The 20,877-nt window shown below is 32.4% G+C and overlaps 3 protein-coding genes across 3 annotated transcripts in view; 2 read left to right on the top strand and 1 right to left on the bottom strand.

Annotated features, from left to right (window-relative positions):
* Nucleotides 1-20,877, bottom strand: part of LOC103312234 (hypothetical protein) — a 77,216-nt gene that overhangs the window by 5,379 nt on the left and 50,960 nt on the right. The gene's annotated exons all lie outside the window — the stretch shown is intronic.
* Nucleotides 924-4,934, top strand: l(2)05287 (lethal (2) 05287). Its single transcript, XM_008192390.3, has 9 exons — nt 924-1,079; nt 1,133-1,337; nt 1,386-2,162; nt 2,219-2,403; nt 3,020-3,177; nt 3,232-3,597; nt 4,260-4,426; nt 4,476-4,649; nt 4,702-4,934. The coding sequence occupies exons 1-9, from the start codon at nt 1,006-1,008 to the stop codon at nt 4,786-4,788; spliced, it is 2,193 nt and encodes a 730-aa protein (XP_008190612.1). The 5' UTR covers nt 924-1,005; the 3' UTR covers nt 4,789-4,934.
* Nucleotides 4,970-19,980, top strand: clu (clueless). Its single transcript, XM_008192389.3, has 14 exons — nt 4,970-5,418; nt 8,799-8,849; nt 8,901-9,621; nt 9,675-9,904; nt 12,292-12,623; nt 12,674-13,061; nt 13,118-13,450; nt 13,500-13,705; nt 13,756-13,962; nt 14,019-14,117; nt 16,366-16,977; nt 18,752-18,877; nt 18,934-19,358; nt 19,407-19,980. Exons 1-14 carry the CDS (start codon nt 5,316-5,318, stop codon nt 19,516-19,518), a joined length of 3,945 nt encoding a protein of 1,314 aa, XP_008190611.1. The 5' UTR covers nt 4,970-5,315; the 3' UTR covers nt 19,519-19,980.

Raw genomic sequence — 20,877 nt, 5'->3', positions numbered from 1 at the left:
CGTTCTCAGAAAGTCTGAAGTTTCTGCTGTGCAATGCGTTGTTGCACCATCTTGTTGAAACAAACCTTCTCGTAATTTTTCATCGTGAAGTTCTTCGATAAAAGGCGTAAGAATTTCTTCGCGATAACGTACTGCAGTTAATGTTCCTGAAAACTACATCAAACTGTAGTTTTAGCCCTAACATTACGAAAAAACACTCAAGCTTGAAAGAAAATTGGACCGACAATTCTTCTTTTGCTGATAGCCGCCCAAACACCTATTTTTCTGGATAAAGAGGTTCTTCCACAGCTTCATGAAAATGTTCTGTTGTACGCGAGGTGGACGCAGTTCCACGAGACAAGCTCACATTTCAGTGAAGAGGGTTTTTAAATTCTTCTTAGACGATAACCTCAGGAAAAGCTTCTCGAAATTCCTCCAGGCACGGTTGAATTGAATATTTCCAAACACCGTTCACTTTCTCTCCATTTCGGAAATAACTTTCCAACAAAAAGGCTTTTTGTTCACTGGTATACACCATGATTACAAATCAAGAAAACACGAAATTTAGTATTGAAAAATACTGTTTTTTTTATTCGGTATATTCGGTTTATGTTCGGAAAACAGAAACAACAACCACAGAAAATCACACAAAAACCAAGCTCGTTTTGGTGGAAACTGGCGAGAACGAAAAAATGTCAGGTTCTGGTTTAATAGGCAACCAACAATACAATGCCAAATTTGTACCATGGGCACTAGCTAAGAAATACGTAAAAAATTCAACGCATGCTGCGAGTTTTTTTTTTAATGAACGCCTGATATTTTATGACTAAGTAAAGGCTGGAGTCATTTAAATTTACCGCCATTACGCTCGCGACCACCTACTGATGGCGCTGCAGACTCTCAAGCGCCACCAACAAGGAAGGAGTCAATTCTATCTATCTCTTATTTTATGATCAGTCAGTGATCGAGTCCTGCGATTAGTTTTTGACATGTGTTGTCCTAACCTTTAAAAAACTTGAAAAAATAATGGACATTCAAGTGAATTTTAGGGCAGGGGGCTCCTTTGTTGAGCTCCCCCCCAAGTTTTCGTCCGATTCTGGGTAAATTCTCATTCATTTTGTCACACTTTTACCACAAAATTCCATTTTATTAGGAATATTTACGTAGCATGGAAAAATGAAATTTTGGGCTACAGTTCAAAAACGGGGGCCCAATTTGTCCAATTTAAGGGAATCAAAGACCGAATTGTCGGTTTTGGAGTCCACTATCTCGACTCATACGAATGTGTAACCGCATGTTCATCATCAGGCGAAGTCATTACTTGGAAAGTTGTAACTTATTTCAAATTACTCAACAAGGTTTGTTTCTAATTTCAGTTGCCAAATTCTCGAATTTTTTTTTTGTAGAAATTGGGAAAAAAAAACGTGGTCACGTTTCACATCGTGCCATCTGAGACAAACGAACTCAAGGCACTCATTTCGCATAAAGAGAAAAATATTTTTTCGTTTAGTGTTTTCGATTTAATGACGGACACAAATACGTCCTGTGGTTTAACTCTCGGCCCACATTTGTACCATGTTGACGTCGCTACCGAATATTTTGCTGTGGTGCAAAAAAGTTCGCTAAATGTTGTTCCGTTTAAAGACGCGTTAAAAACGTACACTTTTTGTATGGAGAAGCCCAGACAATTCACTTGTGTAGCCTGTCATCCACTAAACGAAGTGATTTTAACTGGTGATAACACTGGGCGTGTTTTAATGTGGCAGAAATTTTTGACCACAAAACCAACAAAAGCTGTTTTTCATTGGCACACACTTCCAGTTAAGTGTATTGGATTTTCGGCCACTGGAACGTGCTTTTACAGTGGCGGAGATGAGTCTGTTTTGGTCAAATGGCAACTTGATAATCACTTTGAGAAAAAATTCCTGCCCAGATTACCGTCAACTATCGCACAAATTTCTGTCTCACCTAATAATATTTTTGTTGCCATTTCTACGGACGATAATGCTGTTAGAATTGTCGATTCTCGTTTGGATAATGTTAGTTTGATTCAACATTTAGTTATTGGGGATAGTCTAGAGAGCGGGATTGTGGTGGATTCGAAAAGTAGGGCTCTGGTAATGAATGGAAATGTTGGACATATTCAGTTTTATTCACCGTGTGATAACAGTCTCTTATATAACGTAAGTTTTTAATTTAATTATTTTTACTTTGTTTAATGATTTATGATCACAATTAGGTGGATGTTGTGGGGCAAAATAAAATAAGTAATGAGAGAAGTTGTAACATTGAGAATACAAAAGTGTCGAAAATTGCCATAAGTAAAAACAGTTCATGGATGGCAACTATTGAAAACCGAAAAGATCCAGAATATTCGTCCGAACTGAGACTAAAATTTTGGAACTTTGATCCAAATATTCAAAAGTAAGTATCACCACAGAGGACTAAAATGTTAGGAGGTGACAAATTTTCAATTTTATTACTTTTATACAAAATTAACTGCTTTCTAAAAATTTTACTTAAAAGTTAAAAAAATATTGATTTGGAGGATTACAAAAAGAACTTTCTAATTTTTATTTTCGTTACATTTTTTTATTCAACAGTGGCCCTTATTTTGAAAAAAAAGTGGTTTAATTTCTGCAAAATATGTTCATTTGAAGTGAGTTATTTTCGCTTTTTCTTATAGCCTTTATTTAGAAAAAAGTGGTTTAATTTATCCAGAATATGCTTTATTTTGGCTTGTTTGAACAAGTATCAGAAGTCACAAGATTTTCTAAATTGCAATAAAGTTCTTATTCCAACTTTCCAAGTTGTTTTATTAGTTGATTAGTTTAGAAGTATTTTCCATTTTTTAAAATTTCTTAGTCAATCAATTTTTTCTCGCGATAACTTCTCAAAAAGAAAAAATTAAATTTATGATTGAACTTTTTTGGGCTTGTTTTGTTCAATCTGGCTTTCTTAGTTTGGTTTTGAATGATTTTGAATCTCCTTCCACGTCCTATTTTTAGTCCTTGTATTTTAAATAATTAAAAATTTTCAGTTATAAATTAAACACTTGTGTCGAAGACCCTCACTTGAACCACGTCAATGCTGTCAGTTTCCAACCCACTGATAACATGGACGAACTCAAACTTGTGACCGTAGGTGGTGATAAAAAATTCAAAGTTTGGTATTTGTCAGAAACTGAAACTGTAAATAGTAAGTGTAATTTTTTTCCCAAACCAAAAAACTGATTTCTGTTTTCTTATTTAGGTAAAAGTCAAATTTGGCGCTGCCTTTGTGTTGGTTTTTACCACGATCTTGATTGCAAAAGTCTCTCATTTTCAATTGATGGATCCTTACTTGCAGTCAGTTTTAATAATATTGTAACAACTTGGCAGCCGGACTCTTGCAATTTAAAATGTGCTCTAGTCCACTCTGGGCATAAAGAAGAAATCAATCAGATTGAATTTGGAAATAGCAATCAGTGTCATTTGATTGTAGCTGCCAGTAATGGAAGATTAAGCGTTTGGAATTTGCTGACATTGACTATGATCTGGACTGTACCTGTGCACGTGTCTGTTTTAACTGCAGACACAGTCACCACAAATATGGCCGTCATTACAAAAGATAACAGAAGTAATTATTATTTTTTCCAAAATAATGCGGTGTAGAATTTTTTTATGGCCCGATTTCAAAAATTGAAAAATAAGGTAATTCTACGAAAAGCATATTTTTACTATAAAGGTGATTCAAAAATGTCAAACCAACTCTCTTATGGCGAAGAGACAATCAGTAAACCCTAGAAATACAGTCAGATTTTTTCCAAGCAACTTGATTTTTAATTTAATTTGTTTTCCTTAGCAACCGTCTGTCAACTTCTGTCATGGGTTTCCAAAAATTATACAATTAAATGTGTATTTTTGGCGCATGAAACAGCCTGTATAGTAAAAAGATATAGTTTTAACAGACTTAACCTGTACTTGTAATATATCTGTTAAGTAATTAAATCATTTTACGTCAATATTTTTTGGCACCAGGCAACTAGATTTAATTAACTTTTATTAATGTTTTTTCCATTTCAATTTTTTTTTAAACAATTTTTAGTAAAAGTAGAGTAAAATAATTAATATCTTACAAATTATGAAAATAATATAACGTTGAATATAGCCCAAAATATACTGACATTTAGAAAAATTTAATCAAGTTTTTATTTTTTGAAGTCTGGGCTTAAATAAAAATTCTACAGCGTCTGCCGTTTTAAAAAATCACCCTGTATAATATCATCTAATTGCTTCTAGTTTATGTTTTTACACCAATCTCACCAGAACCAGTATTTTCAAGTGACAAACTCCTAAAAACCTATAGTCGCATTAGTGCTGCTGTGTTTGTACCAAGCAAATACAGTAACGATGTAAAATTAAGGTGGTATCAGAGGTCACCAATATTTTTCATTGATTCAAAAAGGGTAACTAATTGTTGTTAAATGTTCAAATAATTATTGAATTAATTTTCAGCAATTACATTGTCTTGGTGGTGAAATAGAAAATGCCGAAACACCGACAGTTGACGAAATCAGCAATTCCTTGTTCAGTATGACCATTCCACAGTCAAAAGTCGATAAAAATCGGTCAAAAGAACCGATCAAACACTTGTACCAGAAAGACCCGGGGCAAAAAAATTTGAAAAAGGTTCGATTGTCACTTTGCCGTGCTTTAATTAGTTGATGTTTGCTTTTTCCAGTATTTGGAGTCACCTATACAGACCATGATTCCAATAAGAATAATGTGTGGCTCATTGTTGCGCTCCATGATCGTCCAGAAGCAATAGTTGGCGTGGGCGTGTATTACTGGTTGCCTGCATGAAATTTGATTTGAAGAATTCGTTGGGAAAATATCTTTAGCCTTCCTTATCTTTGTTATTTTTCGATACTGAATCGTAACACACATTTCGCAAATAAATTTTATCTTACGTAAGGTTCTTTTTCTGACCCATTTATCCTAAAAGTTGGCTGCACGTTGCCGTGTCGAAAAAAATCGTCATTTTGACAAGTGAAGCGTCAAATTTGGAAAATTTCTTCAAAGTGTTTGTGTGATAATAGTTGTGATAAAAACGGTTTTGAAATAATACTGAAGGGCGTCCACGTAATACTAGTGCGTTCCGCTCGTTAGCGATGTGCGCCTGCACTAGATCTAGTGCTTTAAGGGGGGGGTTATTTTCGAAGCACGTGCTAAACAAAATGTTCCTGTCGTTGTAAAATATCGTATCGTTGGACATTTTTTAAATTAGAAACGCGTCTATTCCTCGCTAATTGAAACAATAACGACTGTGTGATAAACATTCAACGTGGGTACAAAATGGCTCTTGGTGCAGCAGTGAACAATTCGGAACCAAAGACCAACAATAACCTCGACGGCGACAAAGTCGGCAAAACCACGCCAGGGGATGCGAAAATTGCAGGTCAGTGTTGGCTTTTTGGAAAAAAAAAACGGGGAGCGCTTTGGACGCCGGTCGTTATTACGACACGGTTACGTAATCACAGTTGGCGCAAAATGGGGTTTTGGGGGGGCCTGGGGGGCTGTGGGGCGTCACGGGGGTCGGGTCCTGTTAGGAAATCAGTCGGGTGATAATTTTTACCATTTGGAATGGATATTTATTGATGAACTTGGACCTTGGCTCGGCTATAAGCCGGTCTGCTATTTGCAAGAAGTGGTACATTGGCAGCGTGAACTTCTTATCATTTCGGCCTTTTTTCACTTATTGTGCATTGTCATCCTTGTTTGAACACCGAAAATGTCGGGCATTTTAGCGCCGGATGTTTGCCAGGGGACGTTCAACTTTATTCTCATCTAATTATACGAATTTTTTCCATTAATTTTCTCATTCACTCACATGGTCGTTGCCTAATCTAACCGGCACTTTCCCCGTTATCACTGAACTGTAATAATTGTCATTCAGTAAAACAAGTTAAAAAACTGCTTAACAAATTATCGGTTTATTCATTCTTTTTTCATTGATGTTATGAGAACAAACGTTATCAGCTTTTACACATTACGAGGTTTCAATGCCGAAATATAGTAGTTTTTTTGTTGTAAAAACTTTTGTTCAAGTTTGCCATACTGCTGACGGGGTTTTAAAATTCAAAACATTTTCTTATGAGATGTAAATTTAATGTAAATACCTTTTCATACGTACATATTTTTCTAAACTTGAAAACAATCTCTTAAAATCTTATTTTTTACTAGACCAAAATAACTCGTGGCTCGTGGCGTAAAAGTACTACATTTAAATTTAAAAATTTGTTTGTCTCGGTAACAAAATTCATGTTTTATTATGCATCAGTGACTGCTTCTTAAAAGTTGATCCATGTGACATTTTCTGAAGCTTGAGTTATCTATATAAGAATTTTGTAAACAAGCTAAAGAATGTAATATCGTGGAAAAGCAACGACTTTGATATGGAATTGTATTATTTACGTTTTTTGTATGAAGTTTGAGTTAACGATAAATCTATTACAATAAGGATTTGATAAATGGCTTTTTGTATTATTATTATTATTAATATTATACATCAACTAAGGGAGAAATGAGGCTTTCCTCCAGTGTTAAACACATGATTTTTTCGACGGTTTCATCATAAAATACCTATCATTTTCTACCTTCCTTTTACAAGAGGATGTTGATGTCTAGTTAAAAAAAATCGTTATTACCTCACTGACCAGTTTTTATCTCGCTTTAAATATTTATAACCAAATTTTAGCTTAGGGTCGGTCATTAAGTTAATCTGCAATTAAATGCGTGATTAATTGATCACGTGACCAAAGTGAACCAATTTGATTGGTCCATTCGCGTCCATTTAACAACGAATTAAATTTTAACAAAGCTTTTTATAAACCGGCCTTTAATGATTTTAGTGTTTTTATGGAAATGTTTTTTTTCAAATGGCTTGAAAAAAATTACGTACCATTGTAATAAAAAAAATAATAATTGAGTTTTTTCATTTTATTTTTAAATGACGCGGATTTTTTTTCAAATTTCTATACAGAGTTGGGCAAAAGTAGGGGACCAGGCATTTTGTGCCTAAATTATCTACCTTACGAAAAAAACTAATTAGTACATGTGATCATTTTTCAAAAACAAATATTTTCGAGGTAATAAAAAAAAATATTGGCACCTTTCTACGTCGATTTTTTTTTGGTAAAACATTATGCTTTAAAAACGTATTTTTAATACATAATTTATTTAAAAAAACACTGCTTCAAAAGCAATATTATTGCCAAAAAAATTGTCGTATTAGGATGTCTTAAAAAAATTAATAACACGAAAATTAACAGGAATTAAAAAATTCTTTAAATTTACTTTTTTAAAGTATTTGATGTACTAATTAATTTTTTGCAAGATATTAGTTGTTTCAAAACTATAAAAACGCCAAAGTCGCATTTTATCAAAATACTTTTTTAAAGAAATTGTAAAATAGTTATTAATGATTAGATTTCTCTTTGGTACAAACTATATTAGCTGTTATTTTTTTGAAGTGTATAAATAATTATAACAGCTAATTTTGCGAGAAACTGCGACGTTGGCGTTTCTATAGTTTTGAAACAGCTTATACATATAGTCGATTTTTTTTATAATCAACCGTCTAAGAGCCGTCAGGTTGGCATTATCATAAATAGGTTTTTTTTTTAATTAAGGTTGGTGTAATTTTTTACCTGGAAAATTCATTTCAAAATTTTTCAATTTTCAAAAATGTCAAATCTGTTGTTCCAAATGTCAAATACAGAATACAGCCAGTTTCAAAAGTGGTTGGACATGAACTTTTAGGGTGATACAGTCTGGTCTTTATCAGAATTTTGACACTGACAGTTGATTATTTAAAAAAATGAACTATAGTTTAACCATACTTTTGCCTAACCCTGTATATTGTTACTCAGAAAATTACGATAATTGTTTCATGCAATTTTAACTTATTTTTTTAATTTTTTTCCCCGTTTAGACTCGATTACCAATATTTAATTAAAAAACAGGGACAACAAAAAACGTGCATTTTTTTATTTTTAATCGACAGCATCTTCAGTTAAGGGAGGGTTAAATTTAAACCTCAGATTAAACGTGGAAACATGAGCAGTCAGATAATAAGTGAATATTTTGATGAAATTGAAATGCAAAAAGTAGTAGGTATTTAAAAATTAACTGTTTTTTTATTTCTACAGCCACATAGCCAATAAAATGGAGAAAACCTATTGTTACTTAATTGTGGAAAATTATATGGTTATACAGGAAGCTATTTACCTAAATTATCATTGAACACAAAAATGGAATAATGGTTATTCTTACGATTAATAAATATAAATGATTTGGCGGATAAGAATTATGGGTATGTTATAGCAACATACAGGTTGTATAAAAAGTATGAAACATTTAAACTGAATTCAACTCGTAGTTTTTTAATGGTTCTAGTTTTTTCTTAAATGAAATAGTTGTGGCAAAAACGTTCTATTCGACTAGAAAGTTCACCGTTTAATCGAATTAAAACATTTAAAAATTAGTTAATTATTTCTTTATTCTAAAAACCCAAGTAATTTAGTTATGGCATTGAAAATCTCTTACGTGAACTATTAACCGAATAACAGAGCTTTAAAATTGTTTTATTGAAATTTAAACAATGCAATTAAACCGCATCCATTTTTGGTTTTTAACGCTACTTTTTTCAAGGTGAAACTTACCGAATCTAATACCGTAATAATTGCAGTATTACCAATGGTTGCTCAATTATCACGATTAGTGTTAATATGAAAAAGAAATATTTGATTTCTTGTTACAATTTTATCTCTCTTGCAGTCGTAAATGGAGAATTACCACTACAAAACGGCCACGTGGACGTCAGTCCAGGTAAAAAATACGTGTGTTGATTCACAACAATTTCAAAGTTTGAAATTTTAGAAAAACAAACCAAAGACGCCGAAGAATCGGAGAAAAAAGACGAAGAAAATAAAAACAAAGACGAAGTCGTCTTCATCCAAGATGTAGGTTTTTCAATCAAAATCCTAAGTCCCGGAGCTGAACCCTTCGACATCCAAGTCTCCAGTATGGAGCTCGTCCAAGAAATCCACCAGTTGTTGATGGACCGTGAAGACACGTGTCACCGAACGTGTTTCTCGCTCCAATTGGACGGCAATACGCTTGATAATTTCGCCGAATTGAAAAACATCGAAGGCTTGAAAGAGGGTTCAGTTATCAAAGTCGTGGAAGAACCTTACACCATGCGTGAAGCAAGAATTCACGTGAGACATGTGAGAGATTTACTCAAATCTCTCGATCCGGCCGATGCCTACAATGGGATTGAGTGCAATTCTTTGAGTTTCCTTAATACGGTCACTCAGGGCGATATTTTGGAGAAGAAAAAAATGCGTCCCGAAAGTGTTGACTGTACTCCTCCTGATTTTATAATGCCGGATAGTAAAGACCGACCGTTGACGGCCCTTCAGCCACAATTGAAAGACCAAAAAGTGGCGCAGTGTGTTAAAGTTTTGACCACTTCGGCTTGGAATCCACCACCGGGGTATAGGAAGATCCACGGTGATCTGATGTATCTTTATGTTGTCACTTTGGAGGATAAACACTACTACATATCGGCCTGTTCACGTGGTTTTTATATTAATCAGTAATTTATTAGATTGTTGTTTTTGACTTGATTTTAAAAGTGGAATTTTGTAGATCTACAGCTGAAGAATTTAACCCTAAACCGGCAACTCCTAGTCATTTGTGCCATTCTTTAATTGAGCTTCTTAACCAAATTTCGCCACAATTCAAACGTAATTTTGCTCTACTCCAGAAGAAGAGGAGTCAAAGACACCCGTTTGAACGTGTGGCAACTCCCTATCAACTTTATAGTTGGACTGCACCCATGATGGAGCATACCATAGATGCCATAAGAGCTGAAGACAGTAAGGCCCCCTATATTTAAAAATTCAAGTTGCTTTAAAGTGGCTTTAAGTCCTTTTGCATGTTTTATACGTCATTCAAATAATTTGATCAACAAATTTAAAAAGAAAACCCAAAAAAATAATAATATTTCCCAGTCCGAAAAGGTACTTATCTAATAAAACTGATTGTTTTTGTAACAAATAAATGTGTGATTTTAACAGCAAAAATTTTGCAAACAAATTAAAAACAACCTTAAAACTGAAGCTTGAATACAGTTGGTGAGAGGAAAAAAAAGCCTATTAGACGAATTTTTCTTTTAAAGCGAACAAATATCTAATTGTTTTGTCACAAAAAACACAAACAAAAAAGTTTTTGTTTGAAACCTATTGTACTTCCATGATTTTTTGGAAAATTCTTACGTGAAATTTAATATTTTGTCATTGTCATTTCTACAGTTAAAAGGTCTATCGAAATGATTATACCATAATTTTGTCGCTCATTGTACAGGGTGAGTCAATGGTGGGTTATTTCAGAATTTGTATAAATATGCAACCATTAATACTGATTCCAGCTGACCATATGGGTAATTGTTAAAAAAAAAATTTAATCCACGATTACATTGTTCTGAGTAGTGTCAAGTTTGTCTTGACAGTTTTACTAAAATTTCATTATGGATTATTATTATTTAAAAGGTTAAAAACCTTTTAAAAATCAAAGTGTCCAGGTGGTAAATGCAATTAGTATTTTTGGTTGCAGTCAGAAGTAACCGATTATTGACTCACCTTGTATAATTTACAACATGTTTCAAATATTTCTCAGGAAGAACTTATTATTCAAAATACTGATACACCTTCAAAATTTTATTTAGACTAGAGTGCATAATATGCAGTGCTAATTTTGGATTAGAGTTAGTGCAGAAAGTGCAAATAAAAACATAAATGATTAAAATTCTTCAAATTGGAGTGAATACTTGGAAGAAATTTCGACAGATACAAACCGAAGAGTTTATAATTTTAATGATTTATAATTTTCATCGTGTTTTAGTGATTTCAAAAAATCAAAAATAACAGTTTTTGTCCTTCATACATAAATTCTCAGTTTGTTCGAGCTAAATTTTACATTAAAAATGTGTTCAGATTATAAAAAATAATAAATTCTAAACCAATTACGTGATTATTCGACATTTTCATGCAATTTAGTAAAAAAAGATTTCTCATTTAACAAAGCTAGAAAAAAATCATTAAACAGACCACATCAATTTAGGTGTAATTTTGATAAATAATTAAGTAATTTTCCCATTCAAAAGCAAGAAAAATCTACGAGAAATATCGTACTAATGTCAATCTAAACAGATTTTTAAACGTTTTTTTTTGCAAAATTAGGCAAAAAAGTGTTACAATGCTCGAAAAAAATAAAAATAATGTAATGTTCTAACTAATAATAATGTTATATTAATTTATACTAGTTGTTATAGTTTATAAAATTCAGAAAGATTTGTAAGTTTACGCTTTAGAGCCGACTGTAGAAATTATCTCAAGGCTTTAACATTCTTACGCTTTCTAGTTTATAATTATCTTTGAATGTGTTAAACACTCTTCCAAGCACAGCAATGAGTATTTTCTTCTGTGTTATGATCATAATTATTGTACAAGAGGAAATTATATTTTTCCAAACCTAAGGCTAACAAAAGACCGACACTATTTAATTTCCTAAACTTTTCATTGGAATGATTTTTGTGTATATAATGCGTATTTAAATCTAAATTAAATTCGTGACTTGTGTAAAATAATGCACAAAATTCATAACTCTGTTATTAGTCAGTTTTCAAAAAAAATCCTTGAACAGGTCGATTAAATTTTTTGAATGCTACATTTTATTTTTCTGGTTATTAAAAAAAAATAAAAAAATAAATAAAAAATAAAAAAAAGAAAATAAAACAAATAATTCATAAAAGTTATTGAAAGTATTAAACAAAGAGCTTTATCTTTTCATCTTTTTGTTTTTGTTTTTTTTGTGTATTTAGGTCTCAATTAAGTGTTTTTAATTAATTATGAAAAATAAATTATAAAAAACAATTGCCGCGTATAAAATAAGTCAAGAACAGAAAGATAAAGCCCAATATGTTTCATTGGCAATATTTTTTTCGTTTTATTAAATTTATTTTCTTACCAGGAGGATAAAGATGTGTACGTTTAAACGTAAACAAAAAACTCAAAAACGAATGACATAAAAATGTAGCATTTAAAAAAATTTAATCGACCTATTAGAAGATTTTTTTTAAACTGACAAATAACAAATTTATGAATTTTGAGCGTTACTTTTGATTCAGTCTAAATATTTTACATATTCCAGGCTTTAAAAAAGTCACTTTATCAAGTCAGTTGGCTAAAAAAAAATCCTTTTGTAGCTTTTTCCTCAAAACTGGGCTACGAGGAGCACATCCCCGGCCAAACTCGCGACTGGAACGAAGAACTTCAAACCACAAGAGAACTCCCGCGTAAAACCCTCCCTGAACGTTTGTTACGCGAACGTGCAATTTTTAAAGTACATAGCGATTTTGTTGCGGCAGCAACACGTGGTGCAATGGCCGTTATTGACGGTAACGTAATGGCAATAAATCCAGGCGAAGAAGCCAAAATGCAAATGTTCATTTGGAACAACATCTTTTTCTCGCTTGGTTTTGACGTTCGAGATCATTACAAAGAGTTGGGCGGCGATGCTGCAGCGTTTGTTGCACCTGTAATTTATTTTTAATTAATTGATTTGTTTTTTATTGGTGTTTTTTTCAGCGAAACGATTTACAAGGCGTTCGTGTTTACAGTGCTGTTGATTTACCAGGGCTGTATACTTTGGGTACTGTTGTTATTGATTATAGGGGGTATAGAGTTACAGCACAGTCGATTATTCCGGGGATTCTTGAACGTGAACAGGAACAAAGTGTTGTTTATGGGTCGATTGATTTCGGGAAAACTGTGCTAAGTCACCCCAAGTATCTAGATTTGTTGAATAAAGCAGGCCAACAATTGAAAATCTTACCTCATCATGTACTTAACGATAAGGATGAACCAGTTGAACTGTGCTCAAGTGTTGAATGTAAAGGGATTATAGGTAACGACGGACGGCACTATATTTTGGATTTGTTACGTACTTTCCCACCTGATGTTAATTTCTTGCAACGTAATAATCACAAAACTTGGTTTTGGACGTTTTTTTTTAATTTGTTTTTCCAACAGTTGAAGACGAAGAATTGAGCAAAGAGGTGAAACTGTTGGGTTTTCCAATTAAACACAAACACAAATTGTGTTGTTTGCGCCAAGAATTGATCGATAGTTTTGTCGATTCGCGTTACATGATGTTCATCAAGTATGCCGCATATCATTTGCAACAGTTGAATATACGTAAAAACGATGCTAAAATCAATAACAATCAAGCGATTGAAGACAATAAGACTGAAAACGAGGAAAACAAAAAGAGTGAAAATGATGACGGCAAGAAGGAACAAATTGAAGATGAAGAAGCAAAGAAGATTGTCGAGAGTATAACTGATGGAACCAACAAAATCGAACGTATGTGTGTCTTATTTACACTTAGTTATTGTCTCAATTTGAATTGTAGTGGAAGAGAGTACCAAAAACATTGTTAAGACTGCAGCTGTGGCTGTTGGCTCCCTCAAAGACACGGAATTTGATATTCGTTTCAATCCAGATGTTTACTCACCGGGTATCAAACATTGTGATAATCTAGACCCGACCATTTCGAAGCAAAGACAGTTGGTTAAAGACGCTGCTGAATTTTTGCCCACCGTGCAAATTCCCACTTTTGTAAATCATCTCCTCATTTGAATGAAAAAATACGCAACAATTTTTTTTAGATTCGCGATTGTTTAGATCATTCTTCGGCCCCAATGGACGGTTTTACTTTATCCGAGGCGATGCATAATCGCGGAATTAACATTAGATATCTCGGTAAAGTCACAAATTTGTTAGCAAAAGTAAAACAGTTGGAATATTTGCATAGCATTGCTGTTGCGGAATTGCTGCTAAGGGCCGCCAAACATATCTTTACCGTTTATTTGCAGGTTTGTATTTAGCCAAAAAAAATTTGGTTTCGCATTAATGTAGTTTGATTTATTAGGGGTCTGAAATGATGAATTTGGCTGTTGCGATTGCTCACTTCCTCAACTGTTTCCTATATTCTGGCCAAGTTCCCAATCCATTGCAAGGAGTTGATGAGGTAATGTAGGATTATTTTTGTCAACTTTTTCATGGTCGTTTGACGTGGTACAAATTATGCAACTGTTCACGTAATTGCCAATAAAAATTCCAAAACGGAAACGGTGATAATTAAAGTGTCACGAGTCTATTAATACTTTGGTGATTTTTATTTCAAGTGTTGAACATAATTTTAAACATATGGTTCAGACGTTTTAGACAGATTATAGTCCAGTCAAATAAGCCTCTAAGTCAAAATAATTTTTGAAACATTACTCGAATTTTTTAAATAAATTATATTGAATTAAGGAAATTGGTTTTTCAATTCCCGAGAAAGGGGTTAAAAAATAAAGTGTTTTTTCAATATAATTGGAAAAATAGTTGTAAATAAAAATTGTACAGCATAAAATTTTACGTAAATGTTTTTTTTTATGTTAAAAATTATCAGTTAATGTGTTTAGAGATAAAGGATGATGTGTACCACTTAAAAAAAAAATAATAAAACGGGATAAAAATATGTCTTTACATCTTCATAGGTCTTCAATACTTTTCCAAGAATTTTTTCTTATGGGCTCTAATCATAATTATTCTACGAAATAAATCATATTTCTCTAAACAATGTAAGGCTAACAAAAGCCCGACATTGAACCAACTATTATGCGATTAAATTTTATAATGTCCTTATAAACCTAAAAAAAAATATGTCCTATTTAATTTACAAGACTTTTTATTCGATTGAAGAATATCTTCAGAATGATTTTAGTAGTATTTCATTTATGTAGAACTTATCTTATCTAAACCTAAGTTAATTTTGTGACGTGTGTAAGATACTCTGTTAGTACCATGTGATCATTTTAATTTATAATTAGAATAGGCTTTTATCTGTTTTTTTAATTTGGATGAAAATGCCCATTGTAATAACTAATGAAGCTGAAGTGGTAAATAATTGTTTTGAACGGTAATATTCAATTAGAATACATTTTTTTCCTCAGTTTATCAATCACCAAAAAAAAAAAACCGCCTACTCTAATTATAAACTCAAATGATCGCCTGGTATGACCTGACTTGACCTGACCTGAATAGTCTATTCTATTCTGTTCTATCTTCCTTCTGGATAAACCCAAAAACTTCATTTCTTTTGCAAATGAATGTACAGTTACCCAAAATGAAAATGTCGCGTCTATAACGCGTAACCTAGTTTTGAAAAAAGTTCGACATTTCGTTAATCATCCTTTAAAATGATTAAAGATTTTTTTGTTTTCGGTTTAATAAAAACGTTAAATAAATATATTTTTTTAATTTCTTTGCAAATTTTATTAAGTAATAATAATATCTATTTTTATTAGGGAAAAAATAATGTGAGGAGGCGCAGCCTAGAATTTCATTCTGTTTAAGATTCCATTTGGAATTAATGAACAAAATTGAGGATTAATTAATTTCTTCTACGATCGTTTGCCTTATTGGCAATCTTTAGATTTTGCATAAAAAATCAACAAGACCTGTTTTGTGAAAACTCCATCAACTTATTTTGTGGGTTTTAGACGTTTTTTGATCAAATTTTGTAAATAAATAAGTACCTGATTCAAAAATGCACGGTAGGCGTGTTTTTATAGGCGCATCATTTTCATTTTGTCCGACTGTACTTAGACTACATAGTAGTCAAGAAAAATTGCAGTTTTCTTGTAAGGTGTAGTGAAATTTTCAATATGCGAGAACTTTTTTATTTTAAGAGATATACTTTTACATAATACAGTTGAAATAAAGCTAATAGTAGAAATAAGTTTTTTTTAAGAATTATTATTAACACTAAGTTATTGTAATTTAAAGTTATTCTAAATATACGCAAGAGTAGTGGGAAAATGCAGCATAATTGAGTCAAAGTGAGAACATAAATTGTAAAACAAACTGTGGACGATAAACAAAGCTATAAATTTACAAAAAAAAAACACTAAATTTACTGAAAAAATAGGAAAAATAGATGCATAATCTAAAGTTTTGCAGAATGGTGGAAAATCAGTTCCACTAATATAATTACTATTTATTAAATCGGTGGTTTTGATGTGTTTAGAGTCCAGTATTGTTTAATTTTTTGTCTTCATAAATAATTGGCTATCTACCAAAGTATAAATATTTTTCAATTCTAGACAAAAAATTACCTTGTAGCTCCTATTATCAAGTCAGTAAATACAAAACTACGAAATATTTTTTTCGATATTGTGCGTTAAACCGAAAATAACTCGCTTCTAATCGAATCTAACCCCCAATTACAGAGCAAAAACAACAGGAAGCGCAACAAACGTCGAGGTAAATTGAATCCGTTGGCTTGTAACGACAATAACGAATGGGCGAATCTCACCCCAAAATCGCTTTGGTCGCAATTAAAACAAGAATTGAAATCTTATTTCGATTATGATTTGTCTACCAACGATATTGATGCAACCACCGAAACATTCTGTTTACAAAAAATCTCATTATTGCGAGGTTTTTGTCTAAAGACCGGAATCCAGATTTTATTGAGGGATTATAATTTCGATTCAAAGAATAAACTTATTTTCTACGAAGAAGATATTCTGAATATTTTCCCAATCGTCAAACACATTAATCCGAGAGCAACTGATGCTTATAATTTCTATACAACGGGACAGAATAAGATACAACAAGGGTATCTTAAAGATGGGTACGAGTTAATTAGTGAAGCCTTGAATTTGTTGAATAATGTGTATGGGGTGATGCATCCGGAAATTGCACAATGTTTGAGAATGATTGCTCGACTTAATTATATCATGGGAGAGCACACTGAAGCTATGGCCTATCAGCAGAAGGCTGTTTTGATGTCGGAAAGGGTCAACGGAATCGACCATCCCTACACAATTACCGAATATGTAAGTCAGCGTGTTTGTGAATAATACAGGGTGATTCTTGTATGGCCTACATTAGAGCTAGAGCTTTAAAATTTTGTATACGATCCAAATCGACCATTCTGCGTTCAACTAAATTATTTTCAAAATGGCATATTTTATTGCATATTTGAATTCATTTTCTCAAGCTGAGTAAAATGTACTCAAGTTGTTGGTACTTATCTGTCATAGTTTTTGACATATGTCATTTTTTTTGTTAAAATTTTCATTTGCAAGGGTTTATCTAATATATCACAGCCCTTGAACTTTTTGCGATAAATGAATATTTTTTTTTGCGTTCGATAACCAAAGGTTTGAAGAGTTTTCTAGAATTTTCGAAATTGTCTTCTGTCAAAATCCATGGCTAGTATGATTTTTTTCAAAATGGTTTTCAAAAAACTGCTATAACTCAGTTTTTTCAAATGGAACGAGCCTATTTTCTTTACGGCAATCAAAAGAATATCGATATTATGGTGACTTTTATCAATACGTTGTATACCTATCTCTTACAGTTTTTGAAAAAAATCACAAAAAACGGATTTTACTTCGTAATTTTTATAGTTAATCAAGTAGACCTTGCAAAATGGTCAACAATTGTCAAACTTTAATATTTTATTTAGTTTTTAGCTTGTCTGTTATCGAATAAGCAATAAAGTAATAATATTTAATTATAGTTTATGATAACTTAGTGAATTATGTAAAGTAACTCAGTCAGTGTGCCATGGAATTTTGAATTTCTTGAATGAAAATGGTGAACAAATGGGACATTTCTTTTAATTAATAGCACAATTTTATCGTATTTTTCAAAAGTTTACTTGATTAAAAATAAAAAAAATTAGCCAAAATTCTGTTTTTTGCGATTATTTCAAAAACTGTAAGACATAGATATACAAGATGTTAATAAAAGTCTGCATAACAATTGATGTTCTTTTGATTGCCATTGAAAAAACAGGGTAATTCCATTAAAAAAAACAGATTTATAATCATTTTTTAATCATTATTTTCAAAAAATCATAGTAGCTTTGCAATTTGACAGTTGACAAAAACTTGAGAAGACCCTTTAAACCTTTGGCTATCAAATGCAAAAAGAATTATTCACTTATTGTAAAGAGTTCACGAGCTGTTATTATTTAAATGAACCCCTGCAAATAAAAATTTGTATAAAAAAATCACATACGTCAAAAACTATGACAGATAAGTACTAACAACTAGGGTATAGTTTCAAGAGGCGAATTCAAAAATTAATAAAAATAGATGGTTACTATTTAAAATTTCAAAATTGGCACCAATTGCTCGTAGTTCCGGAAGTTCAGCCATTTTGAAAATAATTAAGTTGAACTCAGAATGGTCGATTTAGATCGTATACGAAATCTTAAGGCTCTAACTATATTATAAGTTAAAAAGTTTTTAATGTAGGCCCTAACAGAATCACCGTGTAGAGGTTCGACTGTAACAAGTACACTGTGTTCAAAAATGATTGTTCATCAAGTCGACTATGGAAATCAAATTTAATGTTCCGTTTCATCCAAATGACTTGTGGTTTCTGAGTACTGTCATTTCTGTCAAATTTTTGAATTAGCTTTTTACTCATTATTTTAAAGTTGTGTCAAGTGTAGAATTTGTTTTAATTTGTGTTTTATATTTCCGTAATTTTTGTTTTTGGATTCACAATTTAAATTAAGCGGCACATTACGTTCAAATTTTATAGGTGACTTGATGCACAACCATTTTCGAACACATTGTATTATTTTATTTGTAGGCACATCTCGCCTTATATTGCTTCGCTAATAGTCAAGTTAGTACCGCCCTGAAATTGTTATACAGGGCGAGATATCTTGCCGTACTCGTGTGCGGTGAGAATCATCCAGAAGTTGCCTTGCTTGATGTAAGTAAAGTTCGTTACAAACAAAAAATCCATTTTTAAAAAATTTGTAATTCTAGAGCAATATCAGTTTAATTCTTCACGCCGTTGGCGAATACGAACTTTCTTTGCGTTTCTTAGAAAAGGCCTTAGCTTTAAATATCAAATATTACGGGGCCAAATCTCTTAAAGTCGCCGTCACTTATCATCTAGTGGCGAGGACCCAAAGTTGCATGGGTAACTTCCGGTGTGCGTTAACCAATGAAAAGGAAGCTTACGCCATCTATAAACAACAGCTCGGGGAAAATCACGAAAAGACCAAAGAATCGTCAGAGTGTCTCAAACACCTGACACAGCAAGCCGTTGTGTTGCAGAAAAAAATGAACGAGATCTATACGGGGAAAAATGGAGCTTCACTGCCACCTATACAAATCCAGCCGCCTTCCATGAGTTCGGTCTTGGACATGTTGAATGTCATTAATGGGATTTTGTTCGTTCAGATAAGGTGAGTGAGTGAGTTTGTGTTTTGTTTGTTTTGAGAAAAGTGTTGTAGTCAAGAGGATATCGAGAATTTTAAAGCCGAAATCGAGAAAAGACAACTGAACGAAGAGAATAATGAAGCGGATGAGGAAGAGAAAGCAAAACCAGAAGCTTTGGAAAATTAGTAGGATTTTTAGATGTATTGAAAAGGATAGTCGTCTCGTTAGTTAATTTCGTAGTGGTTCTTGTGCGTGCATTTTCCAACGAGTCTGTAAGTAACATGCATTTTTATCGCTCAATGTAATACTAGTCAAAAGTAAGAAACTGCCTTCCATTGTAATAAAATGTTGTTGACGATTTTAAGTGATCTAGTGTTGTGGATTTCTTTCCCGAGTACTGCTATTGTTGTTGTTGTTGTAAGTTAAATATGAAATATGCTGTTGTTTTGTGATACGCATTAATTAATCGTAGAAAGTTGTGATTAAATAGCCAAGGATGGTATAAATTTGCATGTTGCCTGGACAAGGGAAATTATTTTTTATTGTATTTTACTTTGAGTGCGCCAACTTTAGTAAGGTGCAGTTTTCTATGATAGAACAGATTTTTTTGTAATCTAAATTTTGTTAAAATAAATCCAGTTGATTACATTCAAGTAGTTATTCATTTCGCTCCCAACCTTTTGAATTGACTCCTGTAAATTATCAGACTAAAGTTAAGGTAAGTTAAGAAAAAAACTCAAACTCATTCTAGAGAAGTTTTATTGACTTTTTTACAACCCTCTGGAGTTGTTAAAAGTCCACAAAAAGTCCAAATGTTCGATTTTTTGATGTTTGATTTTTTCAATTTTCGTCGCAGTTTTTGTCGATTTTGGGTACCCGGAACATTTCTCGAGCAATAGCTCCGGAACTATTAGAGATAACCCTATGAAGTGTTTTATCGTTGGAAAGCTCTTTATATTATTTATTTTTTTCAAAAAAGATTATTGTTCTCCGACTAATAGTTTTCGAGCAAATTGCTGCTAAATGCAAAAATTGGTAAAATTTTAAAAAATTCATAACTAAAAAACTATTGGGAATTTGGAAATTTTCTTGATGCCAATCGATTCCCTGGATCATTTTGCATAGGTATGGACCAAAACAGTTCCACTTTTTAGAATAGTTTAGCCGTAATTGAGAAAATAAAAAAAATTAAAAAAAAGTTAACACCCCCCCTTTAAAATCGGTCAATTGTTAAAGTGTCTCAAAATCAAATGAAACCTATTCTATCTTATAGATTTTGATGTGCTCTTTACGATGGAACAAACCGTTTTCTTCTAGCTCTTTTAGTTTGGCCGTAATCGGCGTTTGAAAATTGAAAAAAAAGTGAAAATGGAAACTTTTTTTGCGTTTTTCTCGGAAACTGTACGACTTAGAGCAACGAACAAAAAACCATCTGATAGCGCTTAATTTTATCTATTTTTTCGACCAAACTCGGGGCCGCTCCGGGCAACGGTTCCGGCTACAGAGGCGATCAAAGTTTTTCACCAAAAAAATTCATAAAAATAA

Source organism: Tribolium castaneum, chromosome 1 (genome assembly GCF_031307605.1).
Source record: "Tribolium castaneum strain GA2 chromosome 1, icTriCast1.1, whole genome shotgun sequence".
NCBI lineage: Eukaryota > Metazoa > Arthropoda > Insecta > Coleoptera > Tenebrionidae > Tribolium > Tribolium castaneum.
The sequence above is the reverse complement of the archived record's forward strand: the minus strand, read 5'-3'. Positions and strand labels throughout refer to the sequence as shown.

Coding starts and splice junctions, on each gene's coding strand:
- clu (XM_008192389.3), top strand. CDS start 5,316: ATGGCTCTTGGTGCAGCAGTGAACAATTCGGAACCAAAGACCAACAAT. Junction 12,624..12,673: donor CTGCAGCGTTTGTTGCACCT/GTAATTTATTTT, acceptor TGTTTTTTTCAG/CGAAACGATTTACAAGGCGT. Junction 13,706..13,755: donor CCGTGCAAATTCCCACTTTT/GTAAATCATCTC, acceptor AATTTTTTTTAG/ATTCGCGATTGTTTAGATCA.